Below are 19,858 nucleotides of genomic sequence, written 5' to 3'. Positions count from 1 at the left end.
TTCAAATATTTTTCTCAATGCAAAGGAAAATTTATTTGGAAGTATGTTTTTTTTTTTCCTTTTATTTGTTAAATAGAATTATACGTTAAAAAAAATTGTAAGAAACAGCAGACGCCAATGCAAAACCTTTCCTCCTTCCTCATCACACCCTTTAAAAGTCGTGCTCCCGGAAAACCTACGGTTAGGGTTTGGGTTTCTCTCCGATCCCGTCACCTCTGCTTTTCCACTGTTGCTGGGAGTCAGCTCTGCTTTTCCATCCCACTAGTTGAATTCTCCGATCCGATGTCCTCCGGCGGCCTAGCCGCGGCCGATCTGGACGGATTGCGACCGCGCCGCTGGGATCCGGCGGCGGCGGAGGAGGGGATTGACCACTTCGACCGGCTGCCGGACTCGGTGCTTCTTGTGGTATTCAACCGGGTAGGCGACATCAAGGCCTTGGGGCGGTGCTGTATCGTGTCCCGCCGCTTCCACGCCCTCGTCCGCCTCGTTGACGACATCGTCGTCCGCGTCGACTGCGTCGTCTCCGACGAGCCCTCCCTCTTCCCCGACACCGAGGCGGACTCCGCTGCTGCCGGGCCCGACAAGCCCCGCGGCGTCTTCTTCCACCTCGCCCGCGTCGTCCTAGGCGGCCTCGTCAAGCCCCTCCACGCCCTCGGTCAATTGTTCTCCTCTTCCTCATCCTCCTTGGCGACAGCTGATGCCGTCTCCGCTGCGGCCAGGAAGTCCGCGTCACCGTCCTCTTCATCCTCAACACCATCGTCCGATGTCTCCCACCATTCCCCAGCGGAGGTCTTAAAGAATTTCAAGGAAATCCGGCGCCTCCGCATCGAGCTTCCCGACAGCGAGCTCGGCGTCGACGACGGCGTCCTGTTGAAGTGGAGGGCCGACTTCGGGTCCACCCTCGAAAGCTGTGTCATCCTTGGCGCCTCCTCCGTTGCCTTATCATCTTTAGTTCCCCCCAATTCCTCAAACGTTTGTGGTGGTGATGATTGCCGGAGCATCCCGGAGTCATTCTACAACGACGGAAGCTTGAAGCGCAGAGTAGTGTGGACTATCAGCTCGCTGATTGCTGCTTCAGCGCGGCATTACCTTCTCCATCCTATCGTGGCAGACCATGAGACGTTAGAGAGCTTAGATCTGATAGATGCGGATGGGCAGGGGTTGCTGACCATGGACCGGCGGCAGCTGCAGGAATTAAAGATGAAGCCATGGATGGCTTCGAGGAGCTCGCAACGAACACTTCTGCCAGCACTAAGCATGCGTCTATGGTATGCTGACCAGTTGGAACTGCCCAATGGAATGGTGCTGAGGGGTGCGACGCTGTTGGCTATCAGACCAAGTGAGGAGCAGATGAGTGAGGCTGGTTTCAGTGGATCCATTGGGTCCTCGGACAATTGCTGGGTTTCAGATGCCTTTGAAGAGCCGTACAAGTCTGCGACAAGCACACTCATGAAGAGAAGGACTTACTGTCTTGAGATGAATTCCTTCTGAGCCTGGAAAAACTACTCCAAACATGGTCTTCAATAGGTAAAAATCAAATCTTGTTCGAGTAATGTAGCTGCAACACCATCCATATTGAAAGTGGAGGATATATAGAACTACAAGAATTTACTACTCTTAATTTGAGTTTAAACATTTAGGATCTATTATGCATAATGAGGGACACTCTATTAGGGAAAAGCTAATCATGTATGAGGTTGGAGGCATTTGTGAAACCACCATCAAACTTTGCCTCATGCCATACTAGGATAATTATGAGCTTTATGTTAGTTTAGCCTTTGAATTGAAGCATTTCAGATCGCATGATTTAGCCTTATATCAAGTTAATGAGTCAGTTATGCTTCATGACAGTAGCTCTCCAAATTGAAGTTACATGATATTTTATAATGGTAATTAAGAGCTATTCTGAGGTATGCATCAGTTTGGGTTTTAGACACCGTGAGAAGAGCTCTCAAACTTGAAGTTGCATATATATGATACGTTATGAGATTCAATCCTCTATCAAGTTAATGAATCAATTATCTGTGGCCATATATATATAATGTGGCCATACAGTTTTAGACACCATGTGATTCAATCCTCTATCAAGTTAATGAATCAATTATCTGATACGCTATGAGAAGAGCTCTCAAACTTGAAGTTGCATATATATATATATATATATATATATATATATATATATATATATGTTTTTTTAAATTAGTAGTAGTGAGGGTTATAATGTGGCCATACAGTTTTAAGGGGAACCTAAACTTGCTTGCAAGTTACAGCCAATACAAAGACATGGTGCTTTTAATGCTCCTCTGTTTTTGCTGCGTATAAGTATACATGCTACAATCACGGAAAGTATGTTTGATAATACATAGGCCAACTCATAATTAATCAGAGGCCATCAATTAGTGTATTTGTTTGCGCCTTTTTCTTCGACAATTTTTCGGACGATTTTGGATCTGTAGGTAAACTATCTATTTGTCAGTTCTTTATGGTATATGGTATTTTATAGATATTGAAGTATTGGTCAAACCCATGAGAGGTCATAGTTACCAGCAGTTGCTTTGTTTCATGCATCACCTATAATCTAGTTGTTCTTTTTCTTTTTCTTTGTTGACATTCAATGGGCATCTGGCTGTGATTTTAATATCTAACATGGTAAATATAAATAGAAGCTAAATGAGAGTTTCAAGTATGATACTATGACTTGCTCTTACATTTTGGTTCTTTAGGTCTAACATGAATTGTTAACATATCTTACTGTGCAATTTTTTAGGTTTCATGAACCTCTCTTTTGAAAGACGACAGGCACATCTAAAGGGTCCCTACTGGTGGGCTTTGCCTACAAGTGGTAGCCTGTAACTCGTCACCATCGACTGCAGTGATTACATGGTGCAAATGTTGTGCTGCAATACCCAGATGTCTCTGTGTCTCCTTTGGGCTTCCTCCACTTTCAAGATCCGTTGAGGCACACTTGTGATCGGCGTGTCCACCATCTTCATCTTTGCTTGTAAATTTTTGAATGGCGAATGGCTGGCTGAACGGAGCCTTCAGTAATGGAGTTGTAATTGTAGCTTGCTCAATGTCGATAACCTTCGGTAATGGAGTTGTAATTGTAGTATTAAGCTTTGCTTCTGCACCTTAGATTGCAATTTCAGGCCGCAAGTAACCGTATATTTGATCTTCTCATTAAGTCCAATAAAGGATTGCCAGAATCTTGAAATCATCGGTGATGTTGTATGTTTCTCTTGTAGTATGTTCGGAATTTTTTTTTTTTTTTCAATGGTGTTGCCAACCATATGGATTTAGTTGGTTTTGTTTAAGTTATGTGATACCCTTAATTGTTTGTGGTTGATCTCTTCAAAATCTCTTGTAGTCATTTAAGAATCTGCAAAGAGAATATGAGTCAGAAAAAAAATTTAAATCGGGATATCATAAACAGTTATCTTAATAGACTTCATAAGTTTTGAATGGTTGTGCGATAAAGGGTTCAAGGTGATTCATTATGACAAAATAAGTCTTCACGAGTACTTATATGATACCGCTACGAAATAAGATAGCGAACCAACTCGACACACTACCTTAAAGACTTATCTTGTCATATGCCACTCAGGTAGCTTTCGGGTATAATATTGGTTAACACTCTGCATCATTTTATGAAGTTAAAAAATCTCAAAATGATTGTCTAGATGGCTTATTTCTAAGTAGTCTTGCTTCTACGCAACGATTGCATAACCAATATTTACAAGCTTGAAATGACTACAAAAGCCAATCAAATAGGATTACGCAGTTTAATGCAAGCCCTTTACATGTTGTATAAAGTATGAACAAAATCAAAAGACATAGACATACACGAGCATTACATTGAACATCATATTTATACCTTTGTTTGTGACATTCTCCCCTGTTAATTCCATTAATGTTCTCGTCGAAGCCTTTGCAGATGCTGTATCTCTTTGCCTTTGTTTATTTTTCAATATTTTGCTCCAATTGTAACACACCTCCTAGCTCTTAGCTGCTCTCCACCTCTGTTGTTGAATAGTCGAACTTTGATCTGTCATGCTGCTTTAACTCACCAATAACCCTGACTTTGGTGTGGGGTCGATTAAGTCGTGTTGATCTTTGTTAGTTCTTACAATTCTTTCATATGAAGAAAATGACATTCCTTATTATGCGCTGGTCTCTAAAATGTCTCGTGCTGCTTAAATTGGTTGGATGTTTATTAGAGCTTTAACATGCATCGCCTCATCGACTTTGAAGTTTTTGAGGTCTTTCCTTCGTAAAATTTGTCCATCGATTCATCTTTTACTTAGTTGTCACCTCCAAGTATATTCGCATTACTCTCGCTTTCGATTAACATTATATTAAAAAATGAAGCGAATAATCTACTCTTGATAGAATCGATCACCATTAGTACCCTCTCGAGTAACCTATGACCGGGATTATTTAAGATATGTGTTTAAAGGTGAATCGATCTCATTATCGTGATCTCATCACAATCCGATTCCCATTGCACAAATCCAAGGACATCACAATATATATATATGCATATATGCAATAGTTATAAAGTGATATACGCCAAAATATAACAAGAAAAAAGATTCTGTATCAAGTCACACGTGTCATCACTCACGTGATTGGCTTGCTGGGCACCTATAACTAGCACCTTGCACCTACCATTCCACAGGTCAACCCTCTATTGAGTCCAATCTCCAGATTGACTCTAAGTATGCCTTGGTTTGGTATTGTCGTAAGTCGCTCCCCCACTTAATCTTGCAATGTGTCCACTAATGTATTACCTCGTGCGAGATCATGTGATAACTCCTCGTTGCTCATTCGGTCCGTTGAAGTATCTCATCTTAACATGTGCGATTCATTACAAATAATTCTTTCTCTTAAAAATCAGGACATATCCCTCTTGGATATATGTCTCGTTGAAGCAATATTTCTCTTTGCATCATTCTCTTTGTAAGTTTCAGAAACCACCATTCCCTTAGACTAGTTCACCTTACTAAACAAACTATTCATTATTCTACCCCCATGAACGCACTTGCTAGATTGTGACTCTTTATCAATACAACCCCCACTATGCCCCTCAAGGCCTAGCAATATGTTAAACTTACTACACACTTTAGCCTCTTACGAATGTATTCTTCCAATGCCAATAAGAAATTTTCAATGCTCCATGGTGTCGAGTTTCGATCGCCTTAGGATAGTCCATCATCCATATATAAGCCGAGTATCAAATTCGTCGAGTTAGCAACTCTCTTAATCTCTATGAGTTTTGCACAACTCTTTCGGTTGCTGAGTAACCCATCCCTCCTTGCATGATTTCATCCTTTCCCAAGTATCTTGTTTGCCTTAAGTACTGTCAAGTTTGATTGTCAATGTCAAATTATGGCTTGAACTCAGCAATCGCAACCTTTGTTCACTATATGTTTTTCCCAGCTCGCTTATCCTCATGGTATCTTTATATTTGTATGCTAATTATTTCTATGTATACTTGTTTTACTGTGATATTATCTATCACGGACTTAACTGGTTTTATCGAAGTCATGCGATACACTTACATGTTCATTCACAAAGGGTCAATCTCCCAGAAGACCTACAAAAAAAAGAAAACAAATTGAAGGAAGCATTTAACTCAAAATCTCATAAGCAGTCATTTCAGTAAACACTTAATAATCAATACAAATTACAAATATATACTTCGCAATTTCTAAACGGTTGCACAACAAGAGGTCTATATTAATTCGTCATGACCAAGAATCTTCACAAGTGCCCACATAATACTATTGCAAACTAAGACAACAAACCAGCCTTAAACACTACCCCAAAGGCTCATCCAATTATGTGTCACCTAGGTCGTTAACACTACCCTAAAGACTCATCCAAATATGTCTCACCTAGGTCGTTGACACTCCGTACCGCTCCATGAAGCTAAAAAACCTACGTTTATAAGTATGAAACAACTAAAAGAGTCAACCAAAATAAAACGATCAAACTTGTTGTACAAGACATTAGCAAAATCAAAAGTAAACATACACAAATATTATATATTTGTGACAATAAGTAACCAGGATATTATATATTTGCCATTATCTTGTAATCATCCATGTAGTATGTTTTACTCTTATAGCAAGCATGCATGCTCACAAACATTTCTCTTTTCACTTATGTTGCTGTAGCATTGGATGAATAATGTAAACCCTTCTTTTTTTTTCCTTAGCTGTCTTGAATGCTGGGGGTGTTTCTTTTGGCAGTACAGCAATGAAGAGCTAATTTTACCTCTGTTTATGAAGGTACCAAACCAAATGCTTTTTGTGTTAGTGTGCATGTCACAAGGGAACTGGCCATACTATTTCAAGTGGCCTTTTACCCTTTTTGTCATTTGTGTTAGAGTTGGCAGAGAACATTGTTTCATCTGTTCAGGGACCAAAGTGGTGTTGCTGCTCATTGACACCTAAATGTGTTCCTTCACATTCTCTCTGTGGAGCATCACAGGGGACATTCAACAAACACCATCTCTGCAAGCACAAAGCATTACTTGCAATTTATCTCCAGCAAACACACTGGAAATAATTGCAGTGAATGGAAACAACTGCCACATTCTACAACTTAAAAGCAGAGTTAATTGAAGTGAACAAGCATCTCATTTAAAGGACTTCAATTTGCCTAGCTGTTCCCATATCCACACAAAAGCTATAAAGATGAGATTGTTTGCCATTATATGATGAGGTTTATCCTTCAAACCAGACAAGGATAAAAGCCCATCTGATGCTGCACGATATGAATGAGAACAGAGAACAAAATAATCATAGTAGCGATAACAGTTGCTATTAGAGTTGTCGACAAGAAACGAAACAATAAATGTGCTGCAGGAGCTGATCCCAGGTTGCATTTAGCATTCTTTTGTTGTTCTTGATTCCTGCATTATCCATCCATGTGTTGTTAGTAAGTGCATATAATTGGAGAGAACACAAAATGAGGCTAACATAGAGTACAACTTCATGTAACTTCTACTGGATCTAGTTTTAAGGAAATCCAATCTTGGTTCTGGTATATCTCAGGAAAACTTGTTCTAGGCAAGGTCGTGCCTATAAATGGAGAGGACACAATTATTAGGCTATTGTAGAGTACAGAGCTTCATTTAACTCTTATTCGAATCTAGTTTTAAGGAAATCCAACCTCTATTCTGGCAATTACTCATAGTTCTAGATGAACTTGTCCACAATAATAAGCACCAAGTCTAAGTGCTGCAGAATTCTAGAAATTTAGAAAATGAAAGTCTTACCAAGTCTCTTCATTGAACTTTGGATCTTTGCATAGCTTTGAAATGAATGGTTTGATGTTCTTTGAGCATGAAAGAGCAGAAGTTACAGCATAAAGTAACCATTGCATAGTAAAGAATGCAATGCTATGTTATCTCAAAATATTCAATGGTGGCATAGTTTCATACAGAGCTACATTAAGAACAGCATCTCAAGGAGCACCAAATAACAATCATCAGGAGCCAAGATAATAGAAAAAACACCATGCAAGTGAAGAAAGTAGAGCTAAAAATATGTGGAAGCGATGACCAAAGATTGCATCCAAATGTAACTATTTTCTACATAGAAGACAGGATGTTGGTCACTATGTCGATCGATGATAGTAATTTGAAGCTAAAGCCCTTATAGACATGAAGCAGCAAACACTGGAGTTCTAAAGGATCCGATGGAAGATTAAGTACAGAAGTCATGATCTCAATTATTTCAGTATGTTGAAGAGTGTCACAAGGTTTAAGAAAAGATTGGAAACCACACATAAATTCCTATATACAAGGCAAAATCCTAAAAAACAGTGGTCTGTTGTCACAAATTTCAAATCAGAAAGCATAATCTCAGGTTTTGCAAATTTTCTATTACTAACAAAAGCACCACACTTTAGTGCAAAGAATGATGTTAACATGAAACTTCAATTGCTTGTATGCTAAGAAATGTAACGCTCAAACCACAATCCTATCTATGACTCCTTGCTCCCTGGCTTGAGATGTAATAGTACTTGGCTCCCATATCAGTGTCGTGCCGCTAGGCTTGTCTTAGCACCATTGTTAATTGATACTTTGGCAGGACAAATGTTGGTCAACAAAATACAGAAAAAAATAGGAGCTGCGATTTGATATTTGAATCGAAAAGAATTGTAACTATCAGTCGTCAGGGTATATTCTGTACATCTTAATGGAAACACAAAACAGTCTATAAGAAATGTTATTTAATCTCTCAGTCTATCAAGCATAATGAATTCTCCATAATTTGCTCACTTTCTCCAACCAGTTCAACTGATATAGGAAGCTTAATTATATTTTCATTGATCATATCTCCAACATTCGGGTGTTCCCATTCCTCTCAATCTTACAAAGCTCTCCTATGAAAAATTTGTCTGTTGATTATTATCTTGCTGGAATCTGCTCTTCAATTGTTTCTATGCATCATTATAAGAAATTTACTGTCTAGAACAGAAAAATTCCAATTTAAAATCACATTCTCAAAGCAAATCTAAGCTATTTCTTGGGTCATGTTTTCTCAGACCAGCAAGTTAATGCCTTGTTCGTCCCTACAATTGATGCTTCCTTGGGCCTAAGTGATTAACATTAATCATACCAATTGACCAAACAAACAATCTTTTGATTACTAGCAAAAGTTATTTACCACCTAATCATGTTACTACGTACACAAAGGGGGAGATCTTGACATGTGCATGTTGGGTTAAAGTGAAAAAAGGTTATTAAACGTGCAACTCGACTCAACCTTATGATATCAACATGGCAGAGTCTGGTCAAGCAATCTAATCCAGTAGCAGGACAAGCTGAGCTTCAACTAAGCAGTGTTTGATTGGTGAAGCTCAAGCCGTCCTTTCCCAGAACTCTGAAGTCAGAACTCACCTCAACTTCAAACCACCACTGGTCCTTATTTGCTTAACGTAGGTCATTTTTATTTGCAATACAAGATCAGCCTCACTCAACAATTGTTCTTATGATTCCAACTTGGCAGAAAACCAAACCTCACTTAAGCCAACCCACTACAGCTCTGGTAAAGCCAAGAAAAATGACGGAAAAACTAGCAGTTGACAACCTAAAATCAAGTCTCTACTAACTGTACCCTTGTTTTTGACTTGTTTCTTGACATCTTTCTTTTCTGTTTCTTGACATCTTTCTCTTATGAGTCAATCGTGTCCCTAGGCCGGACAATTTTGTAAGTCATTCCTTTGCTAATTTTGGTAGATCACAGTCCTCTAGCTTTATGTTTTCTGCTGCTGAACCATCAGCTTTATTGTTTGTAACACAGGCCTGAAATAATAGACAGATATCTTCTTTCAAAAAAAGTCTGTACTACCTCTTTTTCTCCCTTTAATTCATATTACTCGTTAGATACTACGAACAAGGTTTTAACAAGGCATTAGTCTTTGGTTGAGATATAATAGCTAAGATTTTCTCTCGTATGAGCTTCAGTGCTACTTTTTTTTTTAGAAAGTATAAATTATGAAAGTAGAATTCGATCCCAGGACTTTGCGATTAAACTATCAAGGTGTTTATTAACTAGACTAGTTGACACTTTCAAATATGTCAATTGAGGTCTTGAATCCTGAACCTTTGGTAAGGGAGTCTAGTACGCCAGCACACAACTAATATTTAAAGTCTTTTAATACTTCTCCATCTTCTATATAATTACTTAATATTAGAATCCATTGATTCATTTAGTGTCATATTACAGTAAATCCTAAACAGTTGGGTATTAGGACTTCTTGTTGTTATTGTAATTAACAGATATGTAAGTCAAAAAGACCCTAAAACTGTTTGAACCTAAAACCAACTCAATAAACCCTAAGACTGTCTGAACCTAATTTTTCCATAATGTGTCCTCGTAGAAGCAACCAAAGTTTCTTCATTTTTCTTGATCCAGCACTTTTGGCTCACAAACTTTAACCGATCAAGCCTGACATCGGTTTCATCAATGTTTCATCATAAAAAAAAAAAAAAAGAATAACAGAACTGGTTTCAGAAAGGTAATTTTGATAATTCTACATCTTCATACACATTAAACACAGGAGTAGAAATAGAGAAGAAAGTATAAAACTAAGTATCCAGAGCTTCTCATTTATTTATTCCACAAGTGAAGGTGGCATGATCCACAATTTACCTCAGATAAAAAAGGTTCTAAAGCTTAAGCTCATACAACAAAATTAAAGATACAGGACAAATGATACGATTCAAAATTGGAGAACATTGAATATTTTTTTAAAAGGTGAGGAAGATAAGATTTGAACTCGGCACCTTGTGATATTCTTTTAAAATCATTATCAACTAAGCTATCTGACACTCTTAAACATTAAATACTAAGAATACAATGACTAAGCGTAAAATGATAAAATAATTCTATCACCTCAACCCAATTAAAAGAAAAATTGCGAGACATACAAGAAAAAATGAGCAATGTTCTCCATGTTGAATGGAAAGGAATTAAAAAGGTACAGGATCAAACTAGGAACAAATGTAAAAATATTTTTATCCTGTGTTATTTTTCCATATATATTCAGCCAAATTATCATAAACCTGCCATAGTAATGTTCAGTTTTCCATGAGACCTCCTAATCAGTTTTTTACGTTGTCTGATACATGGTCACTAAGATGCACTAAACAATTTAAGGTCCAGCATAGTTTTTACGACTGAAGCAAAATCATTTTCGAACACCACTCAAGACCACTCCAAAGATGTCAATGCAACATCAGTGCATGGTTTTCTCAATATATTGAGTTACACAGTTTCTGAAACTATCTCCACATAAACTGGTGGGTCATAGAGAATATGTAAGACTCCTAGTAATTCCAATTTTTAAGTTGAGGATTTCTTTCTTTTATTAGACTCTTAGAAAATCCAGACACTACTGCATTTGGTGAACAAAAATGATTTCAGAAATCTTATATAAAAAAATATCCTAATATTAAAATTATTATTCTCTTAATTCAGTACTGTAGATCTGTTGTCAGTATACCAAATATAACACTCCTATTTAATCCCATATAGAAAGTAGATCAAGATTAAGTATTTTGAGTTAATGATTCAGACTTACAAATTTAATTTATCCTATCAAAACTGATTGTAATAATTAGTATCAAAACCGACATGATAAAAGATTTGAGCAGAAAATATTACAACATCCATTTTTAATCTCACATTAGAAATGAGCTAACACTAATATTAAATTTAATCGATATAGTACTATTAACTTCAGTTTAGACATGAATCGCTTAACTTAATTATATTCTCCACATTATCAGAGCGGAGAATTGCTTTTTTTATTGTTTGAATTTTTTACTCTTAGCAAAATCATAAAAGAGTAAACCCCACTTCTGTTTATCTTTCATATCTGGCAGTCTACCCTGCTCACAACTTTTATTGCACCACATGGACAAGCATAGTTTAGATTCAACTCCAAGATGTTGTAGCTCTAATACCACTAATTATAAAAGAGTTGCTCATTTAGTTGGCTGGAAACAAACTGTACGCTATATCATAAAAAAGAACTACTTAACAAAGATGAAGACAACTCAACACTTTCCTACATGTGTGGCTATAAAAGCCCAGATACTTAGACTTACCGTATGGCCATTTTCTTCTTGTCACTCGTCACTATGTTATCCTCATCATCAATATATAGTAGACTTCGGCTTCAGAAATTGAATATTAACTGATGACTCTTAATCATAATACAAGATTCTTTGATTACTTTAGGGTGGTGGCATTGTTTTTCAGAAGTCAGAACTACTTTCAACAATACTAATCCCATGTGTTTATATAATGGTATAATAAGTGTAGATTGATTTACTATTATTAGTTCAGATTTAAATATTTTGTATCATACCGTTTAAATTAAATAAAATTAATAGGCTAGTTTTCTTGTTGGGCCAGATTGTGACAATACTACGCTGAATCTCTTAAACATCAATGCCCAGAGATGAATAGGAGATTCAAGTTTATGGTTGATTATTCATCTCAAATTAATTGCCATGATCATGAAATAAAAATCTCACTTAAAAACCGTAGCAGTGAATGGCTGTCATGTGCTGAAATCTCTAACGTAGGTGATTATAGTAATGCAAATTTTAGACTTTGAAAATCAATGAGAAACAAATACAGCAAATCCTATCAAGATATGTAGTTAAAAGATTAAAAAAAATATTTTTGATGATAAAAGAATATTATCGACTAATTATTATCTGATATGTGGTCATCATATGACGACCAAGTTGGCAAAGGGGAGACAAGACCTACCCCTTTAGTCTGCTTGTATGGACATAAGCTCAAAGTAGGCGATTATGAGCTGCCTCTTCTCTTGTTGCCTATGTAAACAAAAGGACAAAGGTAGGTTGATAGAAGCGATTGAGGGCTGCCTTCCCATAAAATATTTTACCCCTTTAGTCCCCTCTATGACCAAGTAATAAAGACTCACTTTTAGCACAATTACCAAAGAAGGATTACTTTTATCACTCATGACCACACTCACCTACCTATGGTTACTAAATCAAATATCAAAGGGATCAAATTGAAAAAAACTCTTTCAGCCTCAATCTTTGTGCAAGTGGCACTTCAGGAACTCAGCATTTTTACTTTAGAGGCATCTTGGCCACACTTCAAGTAACCATGTGCACACGAGTTAGAACCACATCAAGTTGACCAAGACATCAACGACATCTTCTCATAATATTTTTAGTGCTAGGAGAGCTTGATATTATAAGAATGTCTGCCAACTAATCCTCTGAATGAATACTCAAGTGAAGAGGCTTTGTCCCTAAGCCATAGTACTTTCACCCAAAAGGGATAGTAACCACCCTTTTCGCACATCGGTGCATCCACCCCGACATAGACATTGATGAGATACTGGCACCTGTTCAACGACTTGAGTCTCTCATGCTTGCAGATGGCCCCGAGCCATCTACTTGTCCCCGTTAAGGTATTCTTTAGCCTCACTCAGTAAGCAGCAATCCCTAGCTCCACCGCCACTAGCATTTGTTGATATTCCCTAACACAACATGGTGTTATCATACTAGGAGCGCTCGAGGCCAATCGAATTGTCAGCCAAGGGAGCACTTTGGTCCCAAACTATGGAATTTAGTGAACTACACCATCTTTGTTCCTTCTCGAGAAGAGCAAGATCTACGAGCCATGGGAGGAGTTGAGGTGGACTCCTCCTATAGTTGGCCTCATTAATGAGTGAAAGGAGAGATCCTCCCATAGCCCCCATCAGTAATAAGTAGAGGAGCCCACCATGACTCCTCCCATAACTCACCACGATGATAAGCAAAAAGGGAGAAGGGGCAAGTCAGTGACATGGGATCTTTATAGCATCCCACTGCAGCCCTACATAGGTTCCTCAGTGGTCACATAACGGACTAGTCGCATGACATAGGTCCCTCGACGATAAGCAAAGGAGATGCTTTCCTTAGCTCTTCCCACAGCCTGCCTTGGTGACAAATAATATAGGAGCATTCCTCGATTCATACAACAAGTTACTTGAGAGCAAGCTTCCTCTACTCGAAGTTGTCTCTCAACAGATCAAGCAGGCAACCAAAATATAATCTCCATATCAGCATGCAACAACACAAATTGGATGACGATAAGGGTCGCAGATCTCCACTATTGGTAGACAACCGACCCATGGCCCAACAAGGACCTCGGAGTATCCCTGCTACAGATCGGGTGATGACATGAGCAAGATTAGGTTAAGGTGCTATAGGTCACCTCGACAAGCAGAGGAGTCCATGTCGACTCCTCTCATAGCTTGCCTTGATAAACGGACTTGTCACGGCCTTCTTCAAGTGCCTCCACGAGGATAGGATTGAAGTCCTACTTGAGCTAGAAGAAGAGAAGAGGGAAAAGGAGCAGGTTGATGATGATCAGCTCCCACCTCCCAATACAAGCACCTCGACGTTGTTATAGCACATCATGCAACGATAAAATGATATCCATGTAGCAAATAAAGTAGGTCAATCATATCCTCTATTACCCAAAACAAGCATCTCGATGGATCCTTCCCTCACCTCTACATGACACACGTGTCAGATAAGCTGATAGTTGCACTTCAGGGTCTCTCTGAAAGTGATCTTAGAAACGCACCTTCGAGAGGTACAAATAATAGAGGAATATCATCAACCAATTATCAGATGACACATGACTTCTACGTGATGACCAAGATAGCATAGGGGAGATAAGACCTGCCCCCTTGGTCTATCCAGATGGATATAAGTCCGAAGCAGGTACTTGTGGGGTGCCTCCTCCCTTGTCGCCTACGTAGATAAAAGTAGGTTGTTAGAGATGGTTGAGGGCTGCCTCTCCATAGAATGTTTTGCCCCTCTATTGCCCTCTATGATAAAGTATAAAAATATACTTTTAACACACTACGACAAAAGGATCACTTTGACTACTCATAATAATACTCACTTACTTCTGATTACTGACTTAGACATCAAAGGGATCGAGTCAATAAAATTCTTTCGACCATGATCTTTGTGTATGTGACACCTCGAGAGCTCGACATATCCACTTCGGAGGTATCTCGATCACACTTCAAATATTCCTACACACATGGGCCATAATCACATCGAGTTGACCAAATGCAAATTCTATGAGTATCCTAGCTTGATAGTGCCATGTAATCATCGACATGACAGCAAAAGCAACTAATGCTATTATTGAGGACTATAAAGTTCTTCTACGGTACGAATATCAAATAATGTGTTCTTCATAAACCTCAAAAATTATCTCAAGCTTTTCACTACGATTCATTACCAAGCTCCAAGAATAAAGACCCATTATCAACATACAATGCAATATACAATACAGCTCATTATTAACATCAGCTTTTTCATGAACTAGAAACCAAATATACCTTACGTTTGGTCACCTTATCAAACTCACTGATAAACTCGAACATGGAGTTGTTCTCACATCTTGTTTCTCCTAGTTAAGTGTCAAATCTTGTTTTTATTTCTGGGTTGTATCGTCATCAAACCTTTGAATCTATTTTCAATGGGTGCTGAAGATTTTCACAAGTAAAAAAGAACAACTATTTTAATAACAACAGATGATCTACAAGGAAAAGTAAAATTAGTACATCTAGATCATATTAGCGTGGAATGATAAGGAAATTGTTCTATTTTCACCCAGCAAAATTACGCCAGTAAATTTAACTAATACAAGCTACAATTGCTATTTACCCAAATTATAACTGTCAACAAAATATTCAACTGGCTTATTTGTTAATTTTACACTAATTTTTAATCTTTTACTAACAATGTCAAAGCATGAGATTCATGTCATTCTGGTGTCATATGTGAAGTTTGCAATAATGGTTCCGTCTGCTAGGAAAAGTTTGTTAAATGACAAACAACTATCTAAAAGTTGGCAATCTCCAACTTTCCAATCATGTTCTGTTGCATGCACCAATTTCTGATTCTAGCTTTCCAGGCCCCAAGATATAAAAGAACAGAAAGGACAGGTACAATGCAAACCATAATACCATAAGAGTGCCAGGCTACAGTGGATGTTGTATTAATGGCTGGCAGCGACAAAATTACCCTTTAATGGGGTTCAAACGTTGTAACTACTAACATTTTGACACCTGTTCTAGCCAACACAATGAGAGAACTATAGGCGGATATAAAATTCCAACATGGCCATCATCAACGCACCATTGAAATCTCAACCAATGGTAGGCTGCACAATCATTCCGTTGCAAAAGCTAAGGAGATCAAACAAAGGAATGCAACCTCGAGAAAAGCATACTTGGATGACAATGACACACACAAAAGTCCAAAAAGCTCACCAAAAAAAAGGACAGACGCAAGCAGAGATCTTTTGATTAAACTAATACATCAAAGCAATAATCATTCATATAAAAAGAAAAGCACTAGGAGAACTTCTTACCAGCAATGGAATATGCACAAAAAAAGCCATCATTTTTGTGATGATTTCAGCTCTTTCCTTTCCCTTTCAGATCTGATTGCCGATAGCCATCCCCATAGCAAAGCTGCAGGCGGCCGTCGAACCCAGACTGAAATTGATTCTCCGTGTTGGTGGCGGCCGCAGCTGAACCGGCCGCAGCACCGAAGAAGAACTGCAGGTTCGATCCGTCAACCGTAGAAGAGAGCCTCTGTAGGTGGTTGTGACTGTGGTGTTGCTGCTGAGGCAACTGAGCTGGTGAATTGGACTGAAGGGTCCCCCTATTGAAACCCGCAAGACCCGACGAGATGGAGAAGTTGAGATTGTGGTCCCCTGTCGCTGCCACAGCCGAGACGGGGAAGAAATGTTCGTGCAAGAAAGGGAACTGCTGCATCTCTTGATGGTCGCCGGCGGCAGCAATGTTGAAAGGCAAAATTCCCATAGGAGAGCTATTTCCGAAGTGGGGTTGGGAAGAAAACCCTGAGGGCAGCTGGTGACTCTTTTGAGACTGGGTAAAGAGACCAGCTTGGCCGAAGTAATCCGCTGTGGAGATTTGCTTCTGAATGCAATTGTGCCCCGGATTCTCCCCTCCTGCGGCAACAGCAGAGATGTTGCTGCCTCCGTTGTTGCCGCTGCCGCCGGTAAGAAGCTCCGTGAAAGACGGGGTCTGCGGGTTCAGCCTAGGGTTCAGGTTCTGGTGATGGGAGGCCATGATGTGGCCGCTGTCGTCTCTGTCCTTCTCTTTATCCTTCGCTGCTCGCTCTCGAGCTCGCTCTCTGGCCATGACACGGCTCTCCGAGCGCGAGAGAGACGAGACTGAGCCTTTGCTGGTGTCCGAGTTGCTGCTGCAGCCGGATTTGGTCGGCGGATGCTGCTGCTGGTTGTAGGCCGGCTCAACAACAGGATCGGCCTTCATCTGATCATCTCCGCTAGGTTGAAGCAGCTTGGGGAAGCCATCGAGTGGAGGGAGCTCATTGATGGCAGCCGTGGCGGCCTTGATCAGCCACTCGATGGCCTTGCTCGGCTGGTCGTAGCCGAGGCGATCCTGGAGGTCATAGAACTGGATGGCGGTGGAGACCGAGAGGCGGACTCTCCGGTCGCGGAGGCCCTTCGCCGTATAGACCTTGCTGTGCCGATCCTTCCCACCGGAGGCACGCGAAACACGAAAGATCCTGGACGACGGGTGGTGCTGCCAGGGGGCGACGCGGCCGACGTCGGCCCCTCCACCCTTCCTTTCTCCATCATCTTCGTCCTCATCCTGGTGCTCCTTGCGACCTATCTTGGCCGCCTGGCTGCCGTTACCCACCACCCGTGACCGCTTGCAAGCGTGGTTGTTCTCCTCAAATTCCATCTCACTCTCATGCCTCTTTGGGGCCCAAATCGGATCTTTATCGCCTTCTCCGCCACTGCCTTCTTATCTCCACCCCTGATCTCCTTTTTGGGAAGCGGTGGGTGACTGTGTCAGCTCGGGAGCTTAGGGTTGCTGAGAGTCAGCGGTAGGCTGTCCTTTAGCATTGATGACGAGTTCGTAGTCCGCAGTCCGCAGTACAAGGGGAGAAATAAAAGTGAGCAAGGAAATGGAGTGGAGAAAGGCGAGACCTTTGGACGCTCCGGATCGTGTTCGTGGCCGGAGATGACAGCTCGCGACCTTGCTTTTCTCGCAGGAGGAATCGGATGTTATTGACTTCCTCCTCTCTTCCCGCTGCTCGAGCTCGCCAGGCTGCCAGAAATCAGCACTGCGGCCTGCAAGGCGGTATCAGCAGCTGCAGCATCACTGACTGCAACGATGGCAGCATGAGACACCGAATTCTGACGGATTATTGAGAGCGAAGAAGACATAAAAAGACGAAAGAAAAGGCAGCGACACCTTTAATCCTCGCTGCAGCTTTAAAGACGAAACCAAACGGGACACAGAAAAGAGCCAGCAAAAGGAGTAACCAGACAAGGCAAAGCGAAGAAAAATACAAAGGCTCGCTTAGACGATCGAACCTGGCGGTAATCTCAGCGATTAATCATCAGTACTACGCACAAAAATCTCACCTTCCTTCGAGCTAATGCCTCCGCGTTCAAGACCTCCCAGATCTACCCACTCAAACTCCAGGAACCCAGAAACCCCGCCCTGAAAGCCACTCCTTCACTCCAGATTCCAAGCATCCGAACCCCAGCCGGCCTGCATTCCTCCAATTCTCATCAAGATCTCAGCGCGCGCCAAGCAGCTGCCTCCACAAATGCCAACGCCGCTACGCCCGCTTCGGACAAGAATCCTCCATTTCCGTACCTCGATCTCTTCCTCTCCTCGCGCAATCCCCTCGGCGCGCAAGAAAAGGGTTAGCGGAGAGAAGAAAGAGAGTACAGTTGTGGAGGCAGGGCAGAGAAGGAGCTAACGGATGGCGCGAGGGCTTAGGGTCTTCGGGGAACCCGACTCCTAGTTGAGCGAAATCCTAGTGCAATCCATCCAAGAAAAAGATGAGTGAGGAAGCAAAGAGGGAGAGGGATTGGCGAGGGCTCGGGGATCGAAACCCTAGGCGTTCGCATTCGAGCAATCGCCGAGCTTATCGGGAAAGGTCACGACACACCGCCGTCCCTCCTCTCTCACTCTCTCCCTCCCCATCCTTTTATATGGCGGACTCCCCTCTTCCCGTTTACCATCCCCACCGTCCCGCCTTCGTGCGCAGACCCGACACCAAACATCTTTCCACCAAATCACTTCTGGACACGGTTAACAAGTCACCTGAGTTTGCACACGTGGCCTCTTATTATTGGAGCACATTTGCAGTGGAGAGCCTCTTGATGGCACGGAACTTTTATTTGTTTACTGTATTACCCTTCTCCTCAGCTGCTCCCGTGGATTTTTCTTGGCGCAGTACTTGGTACAATCAGAATTTACTCGTCTCGTCTACCTGCCACGGTACGATCCGGTGCCCACACCTCCTTCCACTCGTAAAGCAGGTGATGCAGCGGGTAGAGAATTTTCTCCTTTGTTCTTCCTTTCCTACGTGTTGTCAGCATGGCATTGGGTAGAATGGACTTTGTAAAGGAAACATAAAAGCCAATTTAATGAAGTGTTTTCTGGTTAAATTGCTAGGGATATTTTTGGTTAACAATGACACAAAGCGTAGATCAAACTTTGCAGACTGCATATGGATGACAACAAAATTATCAGAGGATTATGTTATATGTTTAGGAATGAATAGATGGCAGTGATAAAGCAAAAGATTTGTGTGATGTCAAGACTCCTTAGGAGATCATAAATATGGTGCTTTCAACGATGGCTCTTTCCTGTAGTATTTATGATCAAGATGCTTACTTGTGTCATCACTGGAAAAGTATATTATGTACTGAAGATGCTGCACTGTTTCTGCCAATTCATTCGATAACCTTTATGCCTCACTTCCTGTACTGAATTTTCACCATGCAAGTGAATGTTCTTCTGCAAGAAATGCTCCTTTCTCTATTGCTGATTTGCTATATATCCACTCCTCGTGTAGTTTAGTGTACTTCCATCATACGAAGAATTAGGTCCTTGAACGATGATAGCGTGTAAATGTTTGAGAATACTAGAGACAAACAAAAGGCAAAGTGCTGCTGCTGCTGCTACCTCCAGAGTTGTGTTTCTGTTGATGTGTGAGCTGCTATGGGTTTCTTTTTCTCCAAGCAAATTGGATAAGCTTTTGCTTTGCATATGTTCTTATAAAATGAAGATTCGAAAGAACAAGACAACCTAAAAAGAAAATGCAGCTTCTAACATGGCATGTTACTACTGACTTGGCAATCCATAAATGAAATTAATTAGAAGACATCAACTTCTATCTAAGGAAAAAATATATATATACTGTTCCAAGTTATGTTAATTAAATTTCAAGCGTGACAAATTCAATTATGCTCCGACA

General features: G+C 40.6%; 2 protein-coding genes across 4 annotated transcripts; one reads left to right on the top strand and one right to left on the bottom strand.

Moving 5' to 3' along the window:
• Nucleotides 1-102: 102 nt before the first annotated feature.
• LOC103990948 (F-box protein At5g46170) lies at nt 103-3,217 on the top strand. Its single transcript, XM_009410258.3, has 2 exons — nt 103-1,527; nt 2,768-3,217. The coding sequence occupies exon 1, from the start codon at nt 118-120 to the stop codon at nt 1,489-1,491; it is 1,374 nt and encodes a 457-aa protein (XP_009408533.2). The 5' UTR covers nt 103-117; the 3' UTR covers nt 1,492-1,527; nt 2,768-3,217.
• A 3,408-nt stretch (nt 3,218-6,625) lies between these two features.
• Nucleotides 6,626-18,572, bottom strand: LOC135586466 (transcription factor PCF6-like). Of its 3 annotated transcripts, XM_065159133.1 has the most exons (4): nt 18,009-18,572; nt 17,568-17,746; nt 15,954-17,451; nt 6,626-6,919 (listed from the first exon to the last, which is right to left on the bottom strand). In XM_065159133.1, the coding sequence occupies exon 3, from the start codon at nt 17,317-17,319 to the stop codon at nt 16,000-16,002; it is 1,320 nt and encodes a 439-aa protein (XP_065015205.1). In that variant the 5' UTR covers nt 17,320-17,451; nt 17,568-17,746; nt 18,009-18,572; the 3' UTR covers nt 6,626-6,919; nt 15,954-15,999. The 3 variants fall into 3 exon arrangements, with proteins under 3 accessions (XP_065015205.1, XP_065015203.1, XP_065015204.1); XM_065159131.1 differs by having other exon boundaries at nt 15,954-17,746; XM_065159132.1 differs by having other exon boundaries at nt 15,954-17,711.
• Nucleotides 18,573-19,858: the final 1,286 nt, after the last annotated feature.

This window comes from Musa acuminata, chromosome BXJ3-7 (assembly GCF_036884655.1).
Source record: "Musa acuminata AAA Group cultivar baxijiao chromosome BXJ3-7, Cavendish_Baxijiao_AAA, whole genome shotgun sequence".
Taxonomy (NCBI): Eukaryota; Viridiplantae; Streptophyta; class Magnoliopsida; order Zingiberales; family Musaceae; genus Musa; species Musa acuminata.
The sequence above is the reverse complement of the archived record's forward strand: the minus strand, read 5'-3'. Positions and strand labels throughout refer to the sequence as shown.